Source organism: Cherax quadricarinatus, unplaced genomic scaffold (genome assembly GCF_038502225.1).
Source record: "Cherax quadricarinatus isolate ZL_2023a unplaced genomic scaffold, ASM3850222v1 Contig219, whole genome shotgun sequence".
Taxonomy (NCBI): Eukaryota; Metazoa; Arthropoda; class Malacostraca; order Decapoda; family Parastacidae; genus Cherax; species Cherax quadricarinatus.
The window spans coordinates 158,798-185,000 of NW_027195245.1; the positions used below are offsets into that span (position 1 = coordinate 158,798).

The window sequence follows — 26,203 nt, forward strand, 5'->3', positions numbered from 1 at the left end:
CCTGCAAGAACACCTAACCACTCCTGCAAGAACACCTCACCACTGTACAAGAACACCTGACCACTGAGTAAGAACACTACACCATTGAACAATATTATCTCACCACTGAATTTGAACGCCTCACCACTGAACAATAACACCTCACCACTGAACTAGAATACGTCTCCACTGAACAATAACACCTCACCACTGAACTAGAATACGTCTCCACTGAACAATAACACCTCACCACTGAACTAGAGTGCGTCACCACTGAACAAGAACACTTCACCCCTGAGCAAGAACACTTCACCACTGAACAATAATCCCTGACCACTGAACTAGAACATCTCACCACTGAACAATAACACCTCACCACTGAACTACAATACGTCACCTTTGAACAAGAACACCTTACCACTGAACAAGGGCACCTCACCACTCAACAGAACACCTGACCACTAAACAAGAACACCTCGCCACTCAACAAGAACACCTCACCACTCAACAAGAACACCTCACCACTCAACAAGAACACCTCACCACTCAACAGAACACCTCACCATTAAACAAGAACACCTCGCCACTCAACAGAACACCTCACCACTGAACAAGAGCACCTCACTACTAAACAAGAACACCTCACCACTCAACAGAACACCTCACCACTCAACAGAACACCTCACCACTGAACAAGAGCACCTCACCACTAAACAAGAACACCTCACCACTAAACAAGAAAACCTCACCACTCAACAGAACACCTCACCACTAAACAAGAACACCTCACCACTAAACAAGAACACCTCAACACTGAACAAGAACACCTCACCACTCAACAGAACACCTCACCACTAAACAAGAACACCTCACCACTAAACAAGAACACCTCACCACTAAACAAGAACACCTCACCACTAAACAAGAACACCTCACCACTCAACAGAACACCTCACCACTAAACAAGAACACCTCGCCACTCAACAGAACACCTCACCAATCAACAGAACACCTCACCACTAAACAAGAACTCCTCGCCACTCAACAGAACACCTCACCACTGAACAGGAACACCTCACCACTAAGCAAGAACACCTCACCACTAAACAAGAACACCTCACCACTCAACAGAACACCTCACCACTCAACAGAACACCTCACCACTGAACAAGAACACCTCACCACTAAGCAAGAACACCTCACCACTAAACAAGAACACCTCACCACTCAACAGAACACCTCACCACTGAACAAGAACACCTCACCACTAAACAAGAATACCTCACCACTCAACAGAACACCTCACCACTCAATAAGAACACCTCACCACTCAACAGAACACCTCATCACTCAATAAGAACACCTCACCACTCAACAGAACACCTCATCACTCAATAAGAACACCTCACCACTCAACAGAACACCTCACCACTCAATAAGAACACCTCACCACTCAATAAGAACACCTCAGCACTCAACAGAACACCTCACCACTCAATGAGAACACCTCACCACTCAACAGAACACCTCACCACTCAATAAGAACACCTCACCACTCAACAGAACACCTCACCACTCAATAAGAACACCTCACCACTCAATAAGAACACCCCACCACTCAACAGAACACCTCACCACTTAATAAGAACACCTCACTACTCAACAGAACACCTCACCACTAAACAAGAACACCTCACCACTAAACAAGAACACCTCACCACTAAACAAGAACACCTCACCACTCAATAAGAACACCTCACCACTCAACAGAACACCTCACAACTAAACAAGAACACCTCACCACTCAACAGAACACCTCACAACTAAACAAGAACGCCTCACCACTCAACAGAGCACCTCACCACTAAACAAGAACGCCTCACCACTCAACAGAGCACCTCACCACTAAACAAGAACACCTCACCACTCAACAGAACACCTCACCACTCAATAAGAACACCTCACCACTCAACAGAACACCTCACCACTCAATAAGAACACCTCACCACTAAACAAGAACACCTCACCACTAAACAAGAAAACCTCACCACTCAAGAGAACACCTCACCACTAAAAAAGAACACCTCACCACTAAACAAGAACACCTCACCACTAAACAAGAACACCTCACCACTCAACAGAACACCTCACCACTAAACAAGAACACCTCACCACTAAACAAGAACACCTCACCACTAAACAAGAACACCTCACCACTAAACAAGAACACCTCACCACTCAACAGAACACCTCACCACTAAACAAGAACACCTCGCCACTCAACAGAACACCTCACCACTCAACAGAACACCTCACCACTAAACAAGAACTCCTCGCCACTCAACAGAACACCTCACCACTGAACAAGAACACCTCACCACTAAGCAAGAACACCTCACCACTCCTGCAAGAACACCTCACCACTCCTGCAAGAACACCTAACCACTCCTGCAAGAACACCTCACCACTGTACAAGAACACCTGACCACTGAGTAAGAACACTACACCATTGAACAATATTATCTCATCACTGAATTTGAACGCCTCACCACTGAACAATAACACCTCACCACTGAACTAGAGTGCGTCACCACTGAACAAGAACACTTCACCCCTGAGCAAGAACACTTCACCACTGAACAATAATCCCTGACCACTGAACTAGAACATCTCACCACTGAACAATAACACCTCACTACTGAACTACAATACGTCACCTTTGAACAAGAACACCTTACCACTGAACAAGGGCACCTCACCACTAAACAAGAACACCTCACAACTAAACAAGAACACCTCACCACTCAACAAGAACACCTCACCACTCAACAAGAACACCTCACCACTCAACAGAACACCTCACCACTAAACAAGAACACCTCGCCACTCAACAAGAACACCTCACCACTCAACAAGAACACCTCACCACTCAACAAGAACACCTCACCACTCAACAGAACACCTCACCACTAAACAAGAACACCTCACCACTGAACAAGAGCACCTCACTACTAAACAAGAACACCTCACCACTAAACAAGAACACCTCACCACTGAACAATAACACCTCACCACTGAACTAGAATACGTCACCTTTGAACAAGAACACCTCACCACTAAACAAGAACACCTCGCCACTCAACAGAACACCTCACCACTAAACAAGAACACCTCACCACTGAACAAGAACACCTCACTACTAAACAAGAACACCTCACCACTAAACAAGAACACCTCACCACTGAACAATAACACCTCACCACTGAACTAGAATACGTCACCTTTGAACAAGAACACCTCACCACTAAACAAGAACACCTCGCCACTCAACAGAACACCTCACCACTGAACAAGAGCACCTCACTACTAAACAAGAACACCTCACCACTAAACAAGAACACCTCACCACTCAACAGAACACCTCACCACTCAACAGAACACCTCACCACTGAACAAGAGCACCTCACCACTAAACAAGAACACCTCACCACTAAACAAGAAAACCTCACCACTCAACAGAACACCTCACCACTAAACAAGAACACCTCACCACTAAACAAGAACACCTCACCACTGAACAAGAACACCTCACCACTCAACAGAACACCTCACCACTAAACAAGAACACCTCACCACTAAACAAGAACACCTCACCACTAAACAAGAACACCTCACCACTAAACAAGAACACCTCACCACTCAACAGAACACCTCACCACTAAACAAGAACACCTCGCCACTCAACAGAACACCTCACCAATCAACAGAACACCTCACCACTAAACAAGAACTCCTCGCCACTCAACAGAACACCTCACCACTGAACAGGAACACCTCACCACTAAGCAAGAACACCTCACCACTAAACAAGAACACCTCACCACTCAACAGAACACCTTACCACTCAACAGAACACCTCACCACTGAACAAGAACACCTCACCACTAAGCAAGAACACCTCACCACTAAACAAGAACACCTCACCACTCAACAGAACACCTCACCACTGAACAAGAACACCTCACCACTAAACAAGAATACCTCACCACTCAACAGAACACCTCACCACTCAATAAGAACACCTCACCACTCAACAGAACACCTCATCACTCAATAAGAACACCTCACCACTCAACAGAACACCTCATCACTCAATAAGAACACCTCACCACTCAACAGAACACCTCACCACTCAATAAGAACACCTCACCACTCAATAAGAACACCTCACCACTCAACAGAACACCTCACCACTCAATGAGAACACCTCACCACTCAACAGAACACCTCACCACTCAATAAGAACACCTCACCACTCAACAGAACACCTCACCACTCAATAAGAACACCTCACCACTCAATAAGAACACCCCACCACTCAACAGAACACCTCACCACTTAATAAGAACACCTCACTACTCAACAGAACACCTCACCACTAAACAAGAACACCTCACCACTAAACAAGAACACCTCACCACTAAACAAGAACACCTCACCACTCAATAAGAACACCTCACCACTCAACAGAACACCTCACAACTAAACAAGAACACCTCACCACTCAACAGAACACCTCACCACTAAACAAGAACGCCTCACCACTCAACAGAGCACCTCACCACTAAACAAGAACACCTCACCACTCAACAGAACACCTCACCACTCAATAAGAACACCTCACCACTCAACAGAACACCTCACCACTCAATAAGAACACCTCACCACTCAACAGAACACCTCACCACTCAATAAGAACACCTCACCACTAAACAAGAACACCTCACCACTAAACAAGAAAACCTCACCACTCAAGAGAACACCTCACCACTAAAAAAGAACACCTCACCACTAAACAAGAACACCTCACCACTAAACAAGAACACCTCACCACTCAACAGAACACCTCACCACTAAACAAGAACACCTCACCACTAAACAAGAACACCTCACCACTAAACAAGAACACCTCACCACTAAACAAGAACACCTCACCACTCAACAGAACACCTCACCAATAAACAAGAACACCTCGCCACTCAACAGAACACCTCACCACTCAACAGAACACCTCACCACTAAACAAGAACTCCTCGCCACTCAACAGAACACCTCACCACTGAACAAGAACACCTCACCACTAAGCAAGAACACCTCACCACTAAACAAGAACACCTCACCACTCAACAGAACACCTCACCACTGAACAAGAACACCTCACCACTAAACAAGAACACCTCACCACTCAACAGAACACCTCACCACTCAATAAGAACACCTCACCACTCAACAGAACACCTCATCACTCAATAAGAACACCTCACCACTCAACAGAACACCTCATCACTCAATAAGAACACCTCACCACTCAACAGAACACCTCACCACTCAATAAGAACACCTCACCACTCAATAAGAACACCTCACCACTGAACAGAACACCTCACCACTCAATAAGAACACCTCACCACTCAATAAGAACACCTCACCACTCAACAGAACACCTCACCACTCAATGAGAACACCTCACCACTCAACAGAACACCTCACCACTCAATAAGAACACCTCACCACTCAACAGAACACCTCACCACTCAATAAGAACACCTTACCACTCAATAAGAACACCCCACCACTCAACACAACACCTCACCACTCAATAAGAACACCTCACCAATAAACAAGAACACCTCACCACTCAACAGAACACCTCACCACTAAACAAGAACGCCTCACCACTCAACAGAACACCTCAACACTTAACAAGAACACCTCACCACTAAACAAGAACACCTCACCACTCAACAGAACACCTCACCACTAAACAAGAACACCTCACCACTCAACAGAACACCTCACCACTCAATAAGAACACCTCACCACTCAACAGAACATCTCACCACTCAATAAGAACACCTCACCACTCAACAGAACACCTCACCACTCAATAAGAACACCTCATCACTCAACAGAACACCTCACCACTCAATAAGAACACCTCACCACTCAACAGAACACCTCACCACTCAACAGAACACCTCAACACTAAACAAGAACACCTCACCACTCAACAGAACACCTCACCACTAAACAAGAACACCTCGCCACTAAACAAGAACACCTCACCACTCAACAGAACACCTCACCACTAAACAAGAACACCTCTCCACTCAACAGAACACCTCACCACTCAATAAGAACACCTCACCACTCAACAGAACACCTCACCACTCAATAAGAACACCTCACCACTCAACAGAACACCTCACCACTCAATAAGAACTCCTCACCACTCAACAGAACACCTCACCACTGAACAAGAACACCTCACCACTCAATAAGAACACCTCACCACTAAACAAGAACACCTCACCACTAAACAAGAACACCTCACCACTAAACAAGAACACCTCACCACTGAACAAGAACACCTCACCACTCAACAGAACACCTCACCACTCAACAGAACACCCCCCACTGAACAAGAACACCTCACCACTCAACAGAACACCCACCACTAAACAAGAACACCTCACCACTCAACAGAACACCCACCACTAAACAAGAACACCTCACCACTGAACAAGAACACCTCACCACTCAACAGAACACCTCACCACTCAACAGAACACCTCACCACTCAACAGAACACCCCACCACTAAACAAGAACACCTCACCACTGAACAAGAACACCTCACCACTCAACAGAACACCTCACCACTCAACAGAACACCTCACCACTCAACAGAACACCCACCACTAAACAAGAACACCTCACCACTGAACAAGAACACCTCACCACTCAACAGAACACCTCACCACTCAACAGAACACCTCACCACTCAACAGAACACCCCACCACTAAACAAGAACACCTCACCACCCAACAGAACACCCCATCACTGAACAAGAACACGTCACTACTGAAAGTGGATGATTTGCATAAACATTTGCGATATAAATAACGTACTTAGGAAATCGACTCAAGTAAGAAATAGAAATAACAGTTTTAAGTTAGATAAATTTAGATTAAAAAAGAACGTAGGTAAGTATTGGTTTTCAAACAGAGTTGTTGGTGTGTGGGATAATCTTCCGAGGACGGTAAAAGTCTACCATCTTGAGAAGAATTATAAAGACGATGGACAATGTTTTTGTATTAAGACATCGGCCATTTTATACATTTATATTCCCTCTTCTTCTTCCATAACTGATCATTCAACATTATTGCTACCCCTTCCTTAGCTGTAACTCACTCAGATACTCCTGACTTAATCCTCCCCTACCCCCCTTCAGCTTCGTTTCGCTTACAGCTAGAACATCCAACTTCTTTACATTCATAACATTGCCAATCATCTCTTTCTTATCATCTTCACTACGTCCACACATTTTCAAATATCCCAGCTGAATAAATTTTTTCTTATTATTATTAGTAATTTATAAAGCAAAAGGGGTTACTAGCCTCTTGCTCTCGGCCTTTTAGTCGCCTCTGACGACTCGCATGGCTTATGGAGGAAAGATTCTTTTTCACTTCCCCATGGAGATGAAATGAGATAAAAATAACAAGAACTATTTAGACAAATAGGAGAAAATTTAAATCTGTGTGTATACATATACATGTATGTAATGTGCCTAAGTGTAAGTAGAGATACATTAGTGAAATGGGCTGGGTTTGATTAGTACCTGATGTGTGGAAAAAGACACTTATCTGCACTTCAGGACATTTATTAAAGGAAACGTTTCGCCACGAGTGGCTTCTTCAGTCCTAATACAGAATATTTTTTATTTGATTCGTCAGGAACTACGTCCTGACAAGGGTCTTAATCCTAAGATCATCCATCTGAGGATCATGAAGACGTCGATCTAATTCAGCTGTTTCGTGACCTCGATCAGGTTCTTGCTGTAGAACCTGTGCATTTCTCGGCAAAACATTTTGTGTTGGGTTGTTGTCGGATAAATTTGCAAATAAATGCATGGACTCTGTTTTGTCCATCATGCATATGTTCACAAAGGTCTTCACAATAGTTCTGCATGTCTCTGTTTTCTTCTGAGTCTACTAGGTTGCATATGATATCGGTGAAGAGCGTTATTGTCGACATCATTTGTTGGGGTAATAGAGGATGACCTACTATGTTCTCCTGAGCTACAATGTCCCTCACTGGTGGCTCTTGTGGTGCTGCGGGGGTTGACTCGTTAACTGTAGTCTGTTCCTGCAGAACTGGACCCGTCGGCTGCCGTTGTCCGGTCGGAATACTGAAGCTGGCTGAGCAAGTCGGCGACCCCGTCGATGTTTCCTAGGCTTCCTTCATCGCTGTAGCCGGGAAAGTGACCCTAGGTTCCATGATACTGTAGACTACTTTGGACGAGGCTGCTGCTCAGTGATGAGTGCTCCACTTGATACTGGAGGCTGAACATCCGAGGTTTTCCATGCTGCCTTGACACAGCGGAGCCTCTCCAGGCTGTGCAGGTTCCAGGCATGATGCTTCTTGCCGCAGTCTGGACACCGAGGCTCCGTAGCTTCTCCTTTTTTTAATTTATACAAGCAGTTCTTGGTCAATTGAGAACCGCTGCAGATGTGCAATATTTCTTTAAATTTACATCGGGAAGGATTATAACTTTGTTAGGAGTGATGTTGGTGCATGGAGAATTAATGTTTTGAAGAGCTCTTTTCCATATACAAGTTGACTAAGACGGCACTGTTGGGGGACCCCATTCTCATCCCAAAGGTTTATTTGTAGAGACTGTTATTGAAAGGAAAACCGTTGAAATTAATGCAGAGCTCAATCAGGTCAAAATCTCCGAGAGGTAGAGGAAGATTATTAGGCAGTGTGCTCCAGTAGAAATATTTTATAAAAAACGCTCCATATATAATGTCATTTTCCGGGATATATTCTGAAACCGGACGCGTATTATTCCTAGTCAGGCAGAGTGGCCAGGAGACAGGAGCAGGTGAAATGTTGGTGTGGTAGTATGAGAAGGGCGGCGGCTGGGAGAAGTCGTCATGGTTTGGTGTTGGTTTAAGTAGGTGGGGGTCTATCCGGTGGATCACGGCCTGATCAACCAGGCTGTTACTGCTGGCCGCACGTAGTCCAACGTATGAACCACAGCCCAGCTGATCCGGCACCGACTTTAAGTATCTGTCAAGCTCCTTCTTGAAGGCAGCCAGGGGCCTATTGGTAATTTCCCTTATGCTTGGTGGGAGGCTGTTGAACAGTCTTGGGCCCTGGACACTTACGGTTTTTTCTCTTAGTGTACTAATGGCGCCCCTGCTTTTCATTGGGGGTATTTTGCATCGCAAAATGCCCCCATTTTATTTTCGTAGGGAGTGATTTCTGTGTTCAGATTCGGGACCATTCCTTCTAAGATATACCAAATGTAGATTATGATATATCTCTCTCCCCAGCGAGTACAAGTCAAGTGCTTCCAGGCGTTCCCAGTATTTGAGGTGTTTGATGGAACTTATATGTGCAGTAAAGGTTCTCTGTACACTCTCTAGATCTGCAATTTCACCTGCTTTGAACGGAGATGTTCATGTACATCAGTGTTTCAGCCTAGAGAGAACAAGTGATTTGAAAAGGATCATCATTGGCTTGGCATTTATTGTTATGAACGTTCTCATTATGCATCCTATCATTTTCTTTGCAGTTGTGATTGTGGCACTATTGTGATCTTTGAAAGTGAAATCCTCAGACATTACCACTCCCAGGTCCCTCACATCATTTTTTTCCACTCTATTGTATGATCAGAGTTTGTAGTATACTCTGTTTTAGTTATTATCTCCTCCAGTTTTCCATAAAGGAGCAAATGGAATTTGTCCTCATTGAACATCATATTGTTTTCCGTTCCCCATTGGAAAACTTGGTTTATATCTTCTCAGAGGTTAACGGTGTCCTCAATAGATGACAGTCTCATGCAGATCCTAGTATCGTCTGCAAAGGATGACACGGTGATGTGGATTACATCTCTGTCTATATCTGATATGTAAGTTTATACCACATTATTTGTCCTTATGTACTCTCATGTTTACCTGTAAGGCAGAGGCCTCTTTAAGTTTTGGGAGAGTATTCATATGGTGTTTTTGACTGCTGGTAGACAGACCGGCAGAACAAGGGGGGAGAGTGTCATAAGAACATAAGAAAGAAGGAACACTGCAACAGGCCTACTGACCCATGCGGAGCAGGTCCGTGTTTCCCTCCCGGATTAGCTCAATGACCCACCCCCCGGATAAGCCCAATGACCCACCCAGTCTGGTCACCTCCACTCAAGGAAGGAGCACGGCACCAGACCCAGCAGCACAAACTAGTCAGGTCCAACTCACACCCACCCACACCCACTCATGTATTTATCCAACCTATTTTCAAAACTACACAATGTAGTTTGTTCCACTCATCCACAACTCTATTACCAAACCAGTGATTTCCCACATCCTTCCTGAATCTGAATTTTTCCAACTTGAAACCATTGCTGCGAGTCCTGTCTTGGCTGGAAAGTTTCAGCACGTTATTTACATCCCCTTTATTTATTCCTGTTTTCCATTTATACGCCTTTCGAGAGAGTGCAGATTCAGGGCCCTCAGTCATAGGGAAGATTTCTGATACATGGGATCATCTTTGTCATCCTCCTCTGTACGTTTTCCAGAGCATTTATATCCATTCTGTAATACGGTGACCAGAACTGAGCAGCATAGTCTAAATGAGGCCTAACCAAGGATATATAGAGTTGAAGAACAACCTGAGGACTTCTATTATTTATACTTCTAGATATGAAGGCAAGAATTCTGTTAGCTTTATTGCGAACACTAATGCACTGTTGTCTGGGTTTTAGATTACTGCTAACCAGAACTCCTAAATCCTTTTCGCACTCAGTAGTATTAAGATCTACATTATTTAGTTTATATGTGGCATGGTTATTGTCCTGTCCAACATTTAGAACTTTGCATTTGTCAATATTAAACTGCATCTGCCACTTCTCCGACCATTGCGTCAGTCTATTCAAATCATCCTGGAGTGCTCTATTGTCCTCACTAGAATGAATTGGACGGCTTATTTTGGTGTCATCAGCAAATTTGCTTATGTCGCTATTTATTCCCTCATTTATGTCGTTTATGTAAATTGTGAACAACAACGGGCCCAACAGTGACCCCTGAGGAACACCGCTTGTGACGTGTCCCCACTCAGATTTCTCCCCATTTATGCAAACTCTCTGCTGCCTATTTGTCAACCATGCCTCTGCCCAGGAAAAAAATTCTCCTCCTATTCCGTGTGCCTTAAGTTTCCTCAATATCCTCTGGTGTGGAACTCTATCGAAAGCCTTACTGAAGTTCATATACACAATATCATATTCATTACCATGATCTACCTCCTCAAACATCTTAGTGAAAAAAGTTCGCAAATTCGTAAGACAGGAACGCCCTTTTGTTAAACCGTGTTGAGATTCATTAATCAATCTGTGCCTATCAAGATGGCTACAAATTGCTTCGGCAATTATTGATTCCATAAATTTTTCCCACTATGGAAGTAAGGCTTATTGGTCTATAGTTCGAAGCCAAGGACCTGTCACCTGCCTTGTAAATAGGTATTACATTTGCCATTTTCCACTTATCAGGAACTATGCCAGTTTGTAGTGATATGTTAAAAATATTAGCCAAAGGTATGCTAAGTTCCTCTTTACATTCCTTTAACACCCTTGCAAACAGTTCAGCAGGACCTGGGGATTTGTTAGGTTTTAGTTTCTCTACTTGTCTGAGAACCATGTCACTAGTTACCACAATCTTGCATCGTTTATTATCGTCCTGTTCTACATAATCTATTATTTTAGGAATATGGCTAGTATTTTCCTAGATGAAAACTGAGAGGAAGTAGGTATTGAGAATTTCACACATGTCCTTATCACTGTCAGTGATCTGACCAGAGTTACTTTTAAGTGGGTCAATCTTGTCCCTAATCTTACTTCTGTATACCCGAAAGAACCCTTTTGGGTTAGTCTTTGAAGCCCTTGCTACCTTAGCATCATAATCCCTTTTTGCTTTTCTTATTCCTTTTTTTATTTCTCTCTTTTTCCCTCTTTTCATACGCCTATATATGCCTCTCTTTTGACCAATGAGATGTTTTAATCTATTGTTCATCCATTTGGGATCATTTTTGTTAGATCTAATTTCCTTACTCGGAACAAAAGTTGTCTGGGCAGCTAAAACTATGCTCTGAAAAAGTCATATTGGTAACCAAGATCACCTACCTGACCCATAGTCAGGACATCCCAATTTAGCCCACCCAGGCAATTTTTCAGTCCCATGAAGTCGGCCAAGCAAAAATCTGGGACAGAGATTTGATTGCAGCTATCTGGGCAATTCCATGATACATTGAAACTAAGTGATTTGTGATCACTCATCACTAACCTCAAGATTATTAATTAGTGAATCTTTGTTGGCAAGAACCAAGTCAAGCAGATTGTTTCCTCTAGTTGGTTCTGTCACAACCTGTTATAAAAAGCAATCCTGAACCGTATCAAGAAAGTCACTAGACTCAAGGTTTCCTATCATATTGTTCCAATCAATTTGTCTAAAGTTAAAATCTCCCATTATCACAATATTTTCATATCTAGATGCCTTATGAATTTCGTCCCATAATAGCTTACTGCATCTCCCTATCAAGGTTTGGGGGCCTATAAATCACACCCAAAATTAATTTGTCACGTCCCTCGAGAAACTGTAACCAAACAGATTCTGTGTTAGATGTTGCTAATCTTATATCATGTCTAAGACAATTTAAATTTTCTCTGACATACATCACCACACCACCACCCTTCCTGTTGATCCTATCAGTGTGGGATAGTTTATAACCCTGTATGTTGCATTCAGAAGGTATTTCTCTATCTTTCAGGTTGAACCAGGACTCTGTTATACCAATAATATCTATATTACCTACACTTGCAAGTAATCTTAGCTCATCTATCTTATTTCGTAGACTCCTACTATTTGTATAGTAGACCTTAAGGGAGCTAGTCACTCGTTGCCCTCTACTATCTCTCTTTGTTTGTTGATCAATTGATTTGCCATTACTAGCAACTTTATTTTGGATATTGTCTTTTAAACATATCCCTGAGGTATCCCGGTAATAACTGCTGTTTTTAACCCTAATGCTGCAGCCTGATTGTTTCCCACAAACACCCATACCTCTATAATCTATCAGTTTAAATTCCTAGACAAGTCATCAATTACCCTCTCAATCGAATTGGCTAATGCAACCATTCCATCTCCAGAGAGATGAACCCCATCCCTTGGATACATATCATGTTTGCCAAAGAATAGGTCCCAGTTATCAATGAATGGAATTGCAAGTTCCTTGCAGTACCTGTCTAGCCAGCAATTTATACCAATTGTCCTAGACATCCATTCATTGCCCACTCCCTTTCTAGGCAAGATGCTACATATGACTGGGATCCCTCCCTTAGATCTGACTACTTCTATGGCTGACCTGTACTTATCCAGCAGCTCCTCTCTCCTGCCCTTCCCAATGTCATTACCTCTAGCACTAAGGCAGATAATGGGCTTGTTCCCATTACCTGCCATAATATTATCCAACCTGCTGACTATGTAACCAACACCAGCTCCTGGAAGACACACTCTCTGTCTGACCTTTCTGTCTCTGTTACAAAATGCATGGTCCATATATCTTACCTGAGAATTGCCTACTATTAAAATATTCTTACCTTTATTAGCAGGGGAATCAGTGGTACCTTCAACCTCACTAACCACTGAAGTACACTCGTCTTGGAGAACAAAGAATCGATTTCCTACCTTCACATCTTCTCTATGAACTCTCCTCATCTTCCTTCTTCCTGAACTGTGAACCACTTGCCACTTAAGCGGCTGCCACCATCACTGCTGGTGACCATTTCCTCCTTACCAGCTAAATCCTTCTCACACTCACTCCCAAACTCGTCTGTGCGAAGCTTCAGCCTCCTATTTTCCTCCTGAAGAAGTAGAATCTCCTTCTTCAACACTTGAACCTGAGATTCTAAAACACTACAACAAGCCATGGTGCTTGGTAACAGCCCACGCTAACTCCTAAGAGCTTATAGGCAGGTATGACCACACGTGACCACTGATCTCATCGTACTGACCACTGACCTCAGCGTACATGGAGCCTCCCTGTTTATAAATGTTTATATATTTTGTTTTACTCACTAGTAGCAGTGTGCTAGTGAGCCAAATTTGAACTGGAGTGCGGTGACGTTTGTTGTAGTAGAGTAGATTGTAGGTTGCATATACTTATGACTAATATATATTACATTTTTGTATAGGTGAGTTTTTGTGCCTTTCCTTATAATATATTGATTATTTAAATTTATGCTTCATAATTTGTATGATGGTATATTCTGGCCCTACAGTGGTTGTTTTTTCAAGGTAATATACATGCCCTTGAACATACCAGGATTTACCCTTTAGGAGCCAGGACTTTTTATTTAAGTTACGCAGTAAATAGTCGTAACAAAGATTAAGGTTCTGATTGATTTTACGTCATAGAACGTCCATAGCTTGTGTGGTGGGTACTTTAGTGAAGAGGGAAGTTGTGCCCAAACTACTTAGTTTCTTGTTTCGGATGGAGAGGTCTCTGATGCGGTTGAGGTCATCTGAATGCTTTAGATGACTGGGGCTGATGGTCCCCAGAAGGCAGGAAAGATGTTTCACAAGAACTCCGGCTAGTTTGTATGGTTCACTGCCTATTCCCGATGTGTTTGGTCTGAGAGAAATATTGTGTTTATGGGTCTTAGGTAAACCATACATTTGTGCTGGTTTAGGGTTGCTGGGTATCAAGTACAGAAGTTCCTTCCCTTCACTAATGCGCTTGAGTATTTGTCGGTTTTGTATAGGTTTTGTATTGTGTGCTGATGGATTCGTAAGTAGACTGGTCATGCAAAGGTCTATCATTTTGGTGTTGTAGTCACTGGTATTGAGCATGACGACTCCACCTCTTATGTCGGCGGTGGTGACGATAATATTTGGGTTATGTGACATACCATCAGTGATATACCGTCTAAGAAGAGTGGTAGACGAAAGTTCACATAAAACTGCGGTTAGAAGTTACTGTCACTGTGTCTGTGTTGTCCAGTTAATGGTATGGTTTTCGTAGGTTAGCGGTAAATTTGAGACAGTGTCGTGGTGTCCTTTGCTTATCAACTTGAATTTGTTACCTGCGGATGGCTTAGCTTTCTCGAGCTAAGGCAAGGTAACACTGTCTCTCCTCTTGGACTTCGAAGCTCCTGATACCTGCCAACCTTCTTCATCCTGTATATCTGTGGTTGGGATGAGCGTTTCTTGATCCATCCCATTTTACTGCCCCGGCAGGTTTTGCTTACTTCGCTGTCCCAAGAACCCAGAGAGTCCAGAGAGTCCAGTGAATGTTCACGGAGCTTCGTCGCCAGAAGTCTGCTCCACATGAGGCACATGGAAGCACATGGCCTCTTCCTTTCGGAAGAAGCCATGTGCTTCCATGTGCTATAAAGTCTGATTCGAGGAAAGGAAGGATAGCTTTAATTCCTTTAGCCAAGAGCCCTTCAGTAGCATCAGCGCACATTCCTTGAAGAGGTGATGGCCAAGTTCTTCGGTGAATTCTAAAGGCTTTAGTTCTCTGATTGATGGAGACACAACACCCACATCTAAATTTCAGGCTTTGTCCTGTGAGCATCAGGCTTCCCTTCTTTAATTTTACACTTAGGAGCCACTCTGCTGTGTAGTAACTCCCATTATTATTGTTATTATAATCAAGGGGGAAGCGCTAAACCCGTAGGATTATACAGCGCCGGGGGGGGGGAATGTGGAAGGCATTCAGGCTTAATTCGGGGAACTGGAGCACAGATCCAATTCCCTAAATCAAGAGCCCCTCACCAACATCAAGGAACCTTCCCTGAGGGGTAGTAACTCCCAAATAGCAGCATGATACCATTTTAGTGAGCACTGTACTGGAGCATCGTAGCGAAATGCTGACAGTATTAAAAAAAAATTCTATGTACAAAAAACTTTCTTTACGACTATTTTTCTCTTCTAGTATTATCAAAGCTTGAATTGAGAAAGATTAAGCAGAAAGATAAGTAGTCCTATGAAAGATTTATTCAACGGTATGTGTCTTGCTTTTCAATACGTTTTCGTGTTTAAATGATACAAAATGACATGACAAAAATAATGGAGGATAGTAATGAGAAACAAAGAAAGTACAGTATTAAGCAGCAAGTCGCCGCCATGATCATGGTGAAATAACTCATATTTCATAAAAACTGAAATAAATGAAATTCACCTATGTAGGTCAAAGACACGGGCGGACGGTAAAAAAACACACAAAAAAACACACAAATGGACAAAAAAAAAAAGAGTTTAAACTGGTCACCACAGGTCCTTAACTCATCCTAACCTAAAATACTCTTGATAATGGATCCGCCAACTTATTTTCTTTGCCGGCAATGTGTGATATTCTGAGAGAATAGTGTTGCAGTCGTAGACACCATCTCATGAGCCTTGTATTGTGGTTTTTCATGGCTTCGAGATATACCAGAGGATTGTGGTCACTATAGACAGTGACCACCTGCGAAGTCTGGCCCACGTAAATATCGAAATGCTCCAAAGCCAGTACCAGCACGAGGGCTTCTTTTTCAATAGTAGAGTAAGCCCTCTGGTGAGGCTGGAACTTTGATGAATAGAATGCTACAGGCTGCAACCCCTCGTCCCCGTCTTGCAACAGTACTGCCCCAACCCCAGACTCACTAGCATCAACATGTAATGAGAAAGGTTTGGAGAAGTCTGGAGACGAAAGAATGGGTGCAGTACACAATAATCTTTTTGCTTTCGTAAAAGCATTTTGACATTCTGGGGTCCAATTAAAAGGAACTTTGTGACTGGTAGGAGAGGTAAGGGGGCTACAATATCTGAAACTTTTTTACAGAATTTTTTGTAAAACCCTATCATGCCTAGGAAACGTTGAAGACATTTCCTATAATGGGGAATTGGGTAATCTTTAATGGCAAGAACTTCAGCAAATTTAGGAGCAACTTTGCCACTACCTACTTCGTGGCCCAGAAAAGTAACAGTGGCCTGGCCAAAGGAAGACTTAGATAAATTAAAAGTTAAATGGGAACTCTGGAAGGTCTCAAAGAGAGCCTTAAGGCTAAATAGCTGTTGATCCCAAGTACCAAACACCACTATGATGTCATCTAAATAGGCTGCTGTGCCTTCAAGTCCTTTAATAGCCTGATGGATAAGTTTCTGGAATGAAGAGGGGGAGTTTTTCATTCCGAAGGGGGTAACTGTATATCGATAATGACCTGGAATTTTGAAGGCAGAGATTTCCTTCGCCTTATCCGTCAAAGGTACCTGATAATAACCTTTAAGGAGATCTAACTTGGACACAAAAGTAGCCTTACCCACAAAGTCTATTACGTCATCTAGACGAGGAAGAGGGTAAGCATCTGTGATTGTGACCTCATTCACCTTATGGTAGTCTGAACACATACGAAACCCTCCATCAGCTTTTTTAACAAGGATGCACGGTGAAGCCCATGGACTAGATGACTCCTCCACTAAACCATGCTTTAACAGAAATTCTACTTCCTGCTGAAGTAGCTTCTGCTTTTCAGGATTAGCTTTCTGTGGGAGAGTTTAATAGGTTTAGAGTTTCCCACATCTATGTCATGATAAGCTAATGTACGTTTTTTCGGCACATCCGAAAAAATATCAGGGTATGACTGTAGAAGCTTAGTTAAACTTGTTGCTTGAGTTTCAGACAGTCCCTCCATTAAAGGGCAGAGTTTGGAAGTTTGAAATAGAGTGCAAAGAGTTAGAGTCGTCCTCAGATGTAGAGAACAGAGTCATTACTGGGACTTTATCTTGTGTATGAAAATATTTTAATTGATTAATGTGGTAAGCTTTAGTTTTTGAGGTCTTATCAAGGGGAGATACCACATAATTTACATCATATAACTTATTTACAATTTGCATAGGTCCCGTAAATCTAGCTTTCAAGGTGTGGCCAGGTATAGGTTCCTGCACCAACACCTTGTCTCCTGGATGGAAGGAGCGGAGTTGTGCATTTCTGTCATACCTCTGTTTCATCTTGTTTTGAGCTGCCTTTAGGTTAGCCTTGGCTAACTGACGTGCCACCTGCAACCTTGAAGACGGGTTGTAGAGTGTTGAGCTAACGTCTTCTCCCATCCATTCTACTTTGAGCACCCGAAGAGGACCTCGTACATTGTGCCCGAAGATCAGCTCAAATGGACTATACCCGGTAGACTCCTGCACAGTTTCTCTTATTGAAAACAGCATACAAAAAGTTCTCATCATGATTTTTAACGTCTGATGGAATCTTTCCAAGGCGCCTTGGGACTGAGGATGATAGGCAGTGGATAAGTTGTGGATTATCCCTAACCTAGTTAATGCTTCCCTAAATGCTTTGGCAGTGAAATTAGTACCTTGATCACTTTGAATAGTTTTAGGAATGCCAAAACAAGAAATACATCTTGTTAAAGCCTTGAGAATGACTTTAGTATTAATACTGTGCATGGGAATTGCTTCTAGTTATCTAGTTACTCTATCCATAATGGTAAATAAGTACTGATTTCCAGACTTTGACTTAGGTAGTGGTCCTACACAATCTATAATTAATTCTGCAAAAGGTTCTCCATCAGCAGGTATAGGCTGGAGAGGTGCAGGTTTAATAGAACGTCCAGGTTTCCCTACTTGCTGACATTCTCGGCAACATCGGATATGATTCTTCACATCCTGCCTTAATTTTGGCCAATAGAATTCTTTTGTGATTCTATATAATGTTTTAGTAATTCCTGGGTAACATCCTAATGAAGTATTATGAGCTATATTCAATATTTGAGGTCTAAACTTTGTTGGAACCACTAACCTGTCTGACAGTTGCCGGCCCTCTATCTTCTTACCAGTCTCTGTGCAGATCAAATAGTCGTTTTTAAGTTTATACTTGACCAGATGATCCGAAAAGGATTTACCCATGGCTGCCTGAAAAGCGAAATTCAAAGAAGGGTCCTTTCGCTGTTCCTCCCGGAAGGACAGTCCCTCGGGCATGGAAATAATTATCTGGCAATCCTGCAACCCTAGAACAGGAAGGCTTAATCTGGGTCTGTTTACTTAATTTATGAGGCTCTGGCCAGTTTTCCTCGTAAAACTAATTGGCTTTTCCGAGACCAGAGTCGTCCAAGGATAGGTCAGCATTCTTGCCAGACAACCCTTGGGATGTTGCCCTAGTTATGGCCAACACCGGAGAAGAATTAATCATTATGGGTTCAGGACATACACTAGTAGTGGTAATGTTATTACCTAGTAATAACATGGCATCTTTCATAGGGAATCCTTCAGATACACCCACAGTCAAGTATCCAGTGTAATATTTGCACTGTACATAGATTCTGTGCAAGGGTACAGAAAAGATCGCTCCTCCGAATGCTACCAGCAAACCAGAGGATTGTAATGAAGTGTGTTCAGAAAGGGGAAATACTCCTTTTCTTATAAGTGAGCAATATGCTCCAGTATCTCTAAAGGTTCTGACTTCAGTTGTTTTTGAGTTTTCCTGAAGGGAAATACGACTCTGACAGTAATAAGGAACCATCCCTTTCTCTACTTCTTTCAGGGACATGTTACCAGGGACACTATAGATTTTCCCTATAGGTTGGGGTTTGTGGGGGCAGTTGGGACGGATGTGACTTACTTTATTACAGAGGAAGCAGACGACAGGCTTGCTCTTAACTCCATGCTGACGCTGCAACTGGTGTTGCTCTGGATACTGTTGTCGAGCTGCACCATATTGAGGGGTTTGTCGCTCATCAGGTGGACCCTAAGTTAAGTAGCGTGGCTCACCAGGTGACTTAGTTGCTTGACATAGACGTTTTCCCTCCGGCTGGCACTTCATCCTCCAGCATTGATGATCTCGGCCAGTGCCAGGCTGTTGAACAGAGATGGGACCGCTCGGACAAGGAGCAATTGGTTTCAAAGGTATCAGCCAACCTGGCTGCCTCCAATGCAGTGGTTAAGATACGATCCTGCAGAAAGACTAACCTCTGGTCCAACAGACTCCAGCAGGTTGTCAACTAGGACAAGCTGCATGAGATCATCGAAGGTAACAACACCACTTGCTTTATACCAGCTGGTAACAGCTTTGGTCTGCTGTTGCACAAAATCCACCAGGGATTGACCAAGCTGTCGTCTGCCTAACTTGAATGACTTCCTATACTTAGCTGGGATGCATTGATATGCTCCCAGAAATGTTGTCTTCACTACTTTATAATTGGAAAAATCAGTGTCATTTAACACTAACGTAAATTTCTGTGCCTTACCAAACAATGCTGTGAACCAATGACGCCCAGTGCTGTTCCAGCCACCTCAAGGCTCGAGCCTCATTTTCGAAAGTTTCGAGAAATTGGTCTGGTTCTGCTTCATTGAAGCGGGGAACAAGCTGTACTGCTTTCTGTAAACTAAAATAATTTACAACCTGTAAAAACTGGCATATGCCCTCTGTTCCCTAGTCTGCTCAAGATTGATTTTTGCCAACTCAAGTGCCAATGCCGCTGATTCGCTTTCAGGCAACCCTGTTGCACGAGACTGACGATTTTGCTCCGTTGATGTATCATTTCCTTCCTGCGAGAACATCGGGGTTTTATTCCTGGCTCCCGCAGAGGGAGGAGTCTGATGTGCCATCTCCTCTTCCCGAAGTTTGATACTTGTAAGAGTGCTAAGCTACGCAGCTGTGAGTGAGCGTTCGTAATCAATGCCAATGGAACGAGCAATTTGCCAACAACGCTGTAGGGAAAATTTAGGCAGGTTTACCAACGTGTATTCCGACACCAGACGTCTGACTCGTCTAGGTGGCATACCCTAACCAATAAGTTATTTGCTAAGCACAGTACGACTGTAGAATACTCGTATCCCAATGTAACACGTTATTTGCAAGACACGCTTAGCTATGGACAGTACGACTGCAGAATATGCACATACACTTAGCAAGGCTGATACACAATAGCAAAGCTGACTGCAAAATCTTCACACAACAACAAGATTGACTGTAGCAAAGCGAGCACACCGAGCAAGCTAGTAGCGAGCTGTCAACGATCATACAATAGCAAGGCAATTGACACGCAAAGTTTGTGAAGCGTTGGCAAAACTTACGCAATGCCAGACAGCAAGCTACACAATGTTCTTGCTTCCAGCGTCACCCTAGGCTCAACCCGTGCTCTAAGTCCAGCTCCAGCTCCCGGACAGGTTACCCATATTACATCCCAGGAATCCAAAGGCCTGTTATCCTGAGTGTAAGGGGAGCAAAATAAACACAGAAGAAAAAACTTTTGACTTATATTATCCTTCACTAAGTAAGAACAGAATTATGTACACTATATACACTATGTACAACGATAGGTATTAGTGCACTCCACGATAAGCAAGGCAGAATAGAAGCCACTAGAGAGCACACCGTGCTTCAACCAGTTCTAGAATGGGAATGACAAGGGCAGACAGGTGTGTGGTACCCACAACACCTCTGCGATTGCCAAAACCATCTTCTCATTGGCTGGAACCTGGGTACTGATTGAACGATGGGGCCCCATCGCTAACCATTAGCACCTGGTTCGCTGGATGGGGGAGATAGTCTTTCAGTGAGGGTGTGTACATGCGCCGAATAAAGGTTACGTACTCTTTGCATGCTACAACCCCCGAAACCCTCTCCAGGTAAACTCCAGGTAGCACCAAATCAATGTTTTTGGCCTGCACTCATGCTCGCAGCATGATAACCAAGGTTTGTGGCCTGCAAACATGCTCGCAGCATGATAACCAAGGTTTGTGGCCTGCAAACATGCTCGTAGCATGATGAACAAGGTTTGTGGCCTGCACTCATGGTCGTAGCATGATAACCAAGGTTTGTGGCCTGCAAGCATGCTCGTAGCATGATAACAGAGGTTTATGGCCTGCACTCATGCTCGTAGCATGATAGCCAAGGTTTATGGCCTGCACGCATGCTCATTGCATGATAACCGAGGTTTGTGGCTTGCACTCATGCTCGTAGCATGATAACCAAGGTTTGTGGCCTGAACACATGCTCGTAGCATGATATCCAAGAATTGTGGCCTGCACACCTGCTCGTAGCATGATAACTAAGGTTTGTTGCCTGCACACATGCTCGTAGGATGATATACAAGGTTTGTGGGGCGCACGCATGCTCGTAGCCTGATGACCAAGGTTTGTGCCCTGTGCCCATGCTCATGGCATGATAACGAAGGTTTGTGTTCTGCACTCATGCTCGTACCATGGTAACCAAGGTTTGTGGCCTGCACACATGCTCATAGCATGATAACCAAGGTTTGTGACCTGCACTCATGCTTATAGCATGATAACCAAGGTTTGTGGCCTGCACACATGCTCTTAGCATGATAACGAAGGTTTTTGTCCTTCACTCATGCTTATAGCATGATAACCAAGGTTTGTGGCCTGCACACATGCTCATAGCATGATAACCAAGGTTTGTGACCTGCACTCATGTTCGTAGCATAATAACGAAGGTTTGTGGCCTGATCACATGCTCGTAGTATGATAACCAAGATTTGTGGTGTTCACGCATGCTCGTAGCATGATAACGAAGGTTTGCGGCCTGAACTCATGCTCGTAGCATGATAATCAAGGTTTGACATTCGTCTCTCGACCCTCGGGTAGAGAGCTGCACTTTGACCCCTGGTGGCAGGAGACAGTACTTTCATCATGGCGGAGAGTGGCCGCAGACGTGTCAACACTGTGTGGAACTGGTGAGGGGCATGCTCAGTGCCCTGAATACCAATATGTTGCTGACGGCGATATTGCGGGACACATACGGCATCGCTAATGAAGACCTTGATAGTGTTTCACTGAAAGGTGTGGCACGAATTTCGTCAAGTTCCGGCTGAGCAGCACATATGAAAACATGGTGGCCAAGTATCAGGAGGTGGTTAAGCCGGTTACCCCTGGCGTTAGTGTCCGTCTTCATGACGTATCAAGATTCTACATCTGGGTCAAGGTGCATAATGTGCCTTTCGAGGCTGATGAGAGTGATTTATGGCATGTGTTCGGAAGATATGGGACGATTCATATGGCGACATTGGGACGTTGGCGAGATGGGCCACTAGTTGGCTTCCCTGAAGGGACGTTTTCCCTTAAAATGTCCCTGAAGCATCCTATTCCATCATATGTGGGAATGGAGGACTTCCGGACTCAGGTGTAAATAACATACACAGGTAGAGGCGTATGTGCCATGTGTGTGGGGCGTACGACCACATAGCAGCGCTTTGTCCAATGTGACGTGGTAGACCTGAGGCTGAGGCGAGGTCTGATGATACTACGAACCGGCTGACTTACGCAACGGCGACACAACGTAAGCCTTCGTCACGGGAGGTGTGGAGTGTGGAGGTGGAGAGGGAGGAGTCGTCGTCGCCTGAGTGTGTGACACTCATTGGACTTGATGAGGACATAGGCTTGGTGTAGGCGACGGGTGGTGAAGAGTCTGCAATTGTTCACCATGTTTTGGAAGCTACAATTCAGGAGGCCCTGAACGACTTATTGGATGTTTCGGTGTATAATGTGGCCAATGCTGGTTTGGATACCGTGAGTGTGAAGGCAGAGGTGGGAGGCCTCAATGAGAAGGATGTGAGTGGTGAGGGGCGGGTTCAGAGTGTGGCAGTGGAGGTCCACAGGGAAGATGCCCAGGAGGAGGCAAAGAGTGAGAAGCATAGCTCTCGCAAAAGGACGGCTGTCATTTCTGATAGTGAGGATGTTTTGACGCTTGGGCAAAGGACTGGGAAGAAAGCCTGGCATGATGTAATGCCTAGAGATAAAGGTGGCTTAAAGAATATTGAGCATGAGCAAGGGGAAGGTGATGAGAAGTGTGGGGGGCGGGGTGGGGATTTTCGCCAGGGTTCTGAGTGTGTTAGGGTACCTAAAGGTAAGCTCCCATTACGGCCTTCAAGTGCCTTACTTTAAATGTTAATGAGTTGAAGGCAGTGGACAAATGTAAAGTTCTAGAGGGTTATTTGAGGAGATATGTGCCAGACCTTGTGTTCTTGCAGGAACATAATTATAAAACTTTAGGTGAATTGTCAATTACTGGATACAACATGTACATGGGTTGTTCTACATGACTGAAAGGTGGTGTGGCGCTATTAGGGGAGGAGGGACGGGTGGTTAGGGTGGATGGTACGTGGGGGGAGTTCGGGTGGGTTTCATTGGGGTGTATGGGCTGGCGGAAGGGGACATGGGTGTTAAAAATAGGTTCTTTAGGGATGTCCTTGTCTACCATTTAAGATTGCTGCCAGGCATTACAATTATATTGGAACTGTGTTGTATGACGTAAGGATGCGGAGCCTAGCGGGAAATTTTTTTTTCGGGGTTTTTAGGGGATCTGTTGCGAGGTGTGAATGTAGTGGATGCTGGAGGGGAGGTGAGCGGCGAAGTGACGCATACGATGAAGTGTGATTATGCATTATGCGGAGAGGCTTGATCGCATTTATGTATCTCGGGGGGTGAGGGTGGGCAGTGTGTGTGCGTTGAATGTAAGCTTCTCTGATCATCGAGGGGTTCTGGTGGACTTTAATTGGGAGGGTTTGCCTAAGCATTTCAGAGGTTACTGGAAGATAAATGTTGGGTTATTGAAAACAGGGGGGAAGGGAGGGAATCTTTTGAGTGTGCTTGGAGGAGGTGGTGGGCTGATGGATGGGGGTGGTTGATGTCCTTGGGTGGTGGGACACGGTCGGTAAAGGGAAGGTGAGGGATTTTTATCAGAAGAGGAGAAAAGAAGAATGGCGGTTTCAATATGGGATTTTAAATTACCTTGAGGGTCAACTACAGGAATGCTATATGGGAGGGGGGTGCATATCCGATGAGTGAGATTGAGGGTTTGAAGCAACGGATTAGGGATATTCAAAATCGCAATTTTGATGCTGCGAGGGTTGCAGCGGGCCTTGATGAGGTCTTATGGGGGACTGTCCATCAGCGTACGTCTTGCAAGAACAGGGGATACGTCATAGGGCAACAGAAACGATGAGTTTGCGGGTACAAGAGCAATTGGCGGGATATTGTCAGGGGCAGGTGCTTTCGTCAACAGAGGGTATGGGTTGTTATGTGGATGCGTGGTATGAGAAGAATGGTTAAAGTGTGGGGGTTAATTGTGAGGTGTTAGGCTCAATGGGTGAATGGGTAAACTATAATCTAGTGCATAGGGATCGATTGAAATTGAGAGGGCCTATAAGTGAGAAGGAGATTAGGATGGCAGTGGAGGGGATGAGTATGGGTAAATCGCCTGGTATTGACGGCATCTCTTGTGATTTTTATAGGGAAAACTGAGAATGTATGCGTGGCATTTTAGTGGCGTTATTTAATACCATGAAAACCATGGGCAGGTTGGGGGAACAGCAGAGAACGGGTGTAGTGGTCATGATCCCTAAAAAGAAGTCTTGTGAATGTGTGCATGACTATCGTTCGATCATGTTAATGTGTGGTGATTACAAGATCTTTGCTAAAGTGTTAGGAAATAGGTTAAAAGGCGTTCTTGACAGAGTTTTGGATGAGGGTCAATATGGAGTGCCTGGGCATTCAATGTGTGTGGGGCAGGGGATTATACGTAGGTTTGTAGATGAAAGTGGAGGGTGGGGTTTTAGCATTAGATTGGCATGTGGCATATGACTGTGTGGAGCGTGAGGCGTTGTGGAAGTTTATGCAATGGCAGTGGTTTGGGAGGAAAATCGTCAGTTGGGCTAAGGTGTTGTATGAGCAGGCAACGGTTAGGGTGCAAGTGAATGGTAGACTAGGTCAACCTGTTAGGATAGAACGGGGCTTAAGGCAGGGATGCCCTGTGTCATAGCTTCTCTTTGCGTTGCTCCAAGACCCGTTCTATAGGGCTGTGCGTTGGGGTGTACAGAAAGGGATGGAGAGGGATGGGGTGTCTGGAACCGGGGATCGTAGGTTATGTTGATGACACTACAGTGCTATTTAGAAGGTCTGAAGATTTATGTAGGGTTAGTGAGTTGGTGGAGAGTTTTGGCATGGCAACGGGGATGACGCTTAATAGGGATAAGTCGATGTTATTGAGGGTGGGTGGGGTATTCGAACAGGGTGTAGGTTGTGATGAATGGTTTGAAAAACCGACAAGTTGAAGATTGAGACACTTATGCAACATATGGGAATCAATGTTGCATAAGTGTCTCAATCTT

The 26,203-nt window shown here is 44.1% G+C and overlaps 1 protein-coding gene and 1 long non-coding RNA gene across 2 annotated transcripts in view; one reads left to right on the forward strand and one right to left on the reverse strand.

The window, feature by feature from the left end:
- LOC128699305 (uncharacterized) overlaps positions 1-26,203 on the forward strand; it is a 136,757-nt gene that overhangs the window by 44,074 nt on the left and 66,480 nt on the right. The window lies entirely within an intron of this gene.
- Positions 11,991-22,842, reverse strand: LOC138851267 (uncharacterized). Its single transcript, XM_070080200.1, has 6 exons — positions 22,838-22,842; positions 20,321-20,458; positions 16,393-16,885; positions 15,335-15,606; positions 14,529-15,012; positions 11,991-13,152 (listed from the first exon to the last, which is right to left on the reverse strand). Exons 1-6 carry the CDS (start codon positions 22,840-22,842, stop codon positions 12,607-12,609), a joined length of 1,938 nt encoding a protein of 645 aa, XP_069936301.1. The 3' UTR covers positions 11,991-12,606.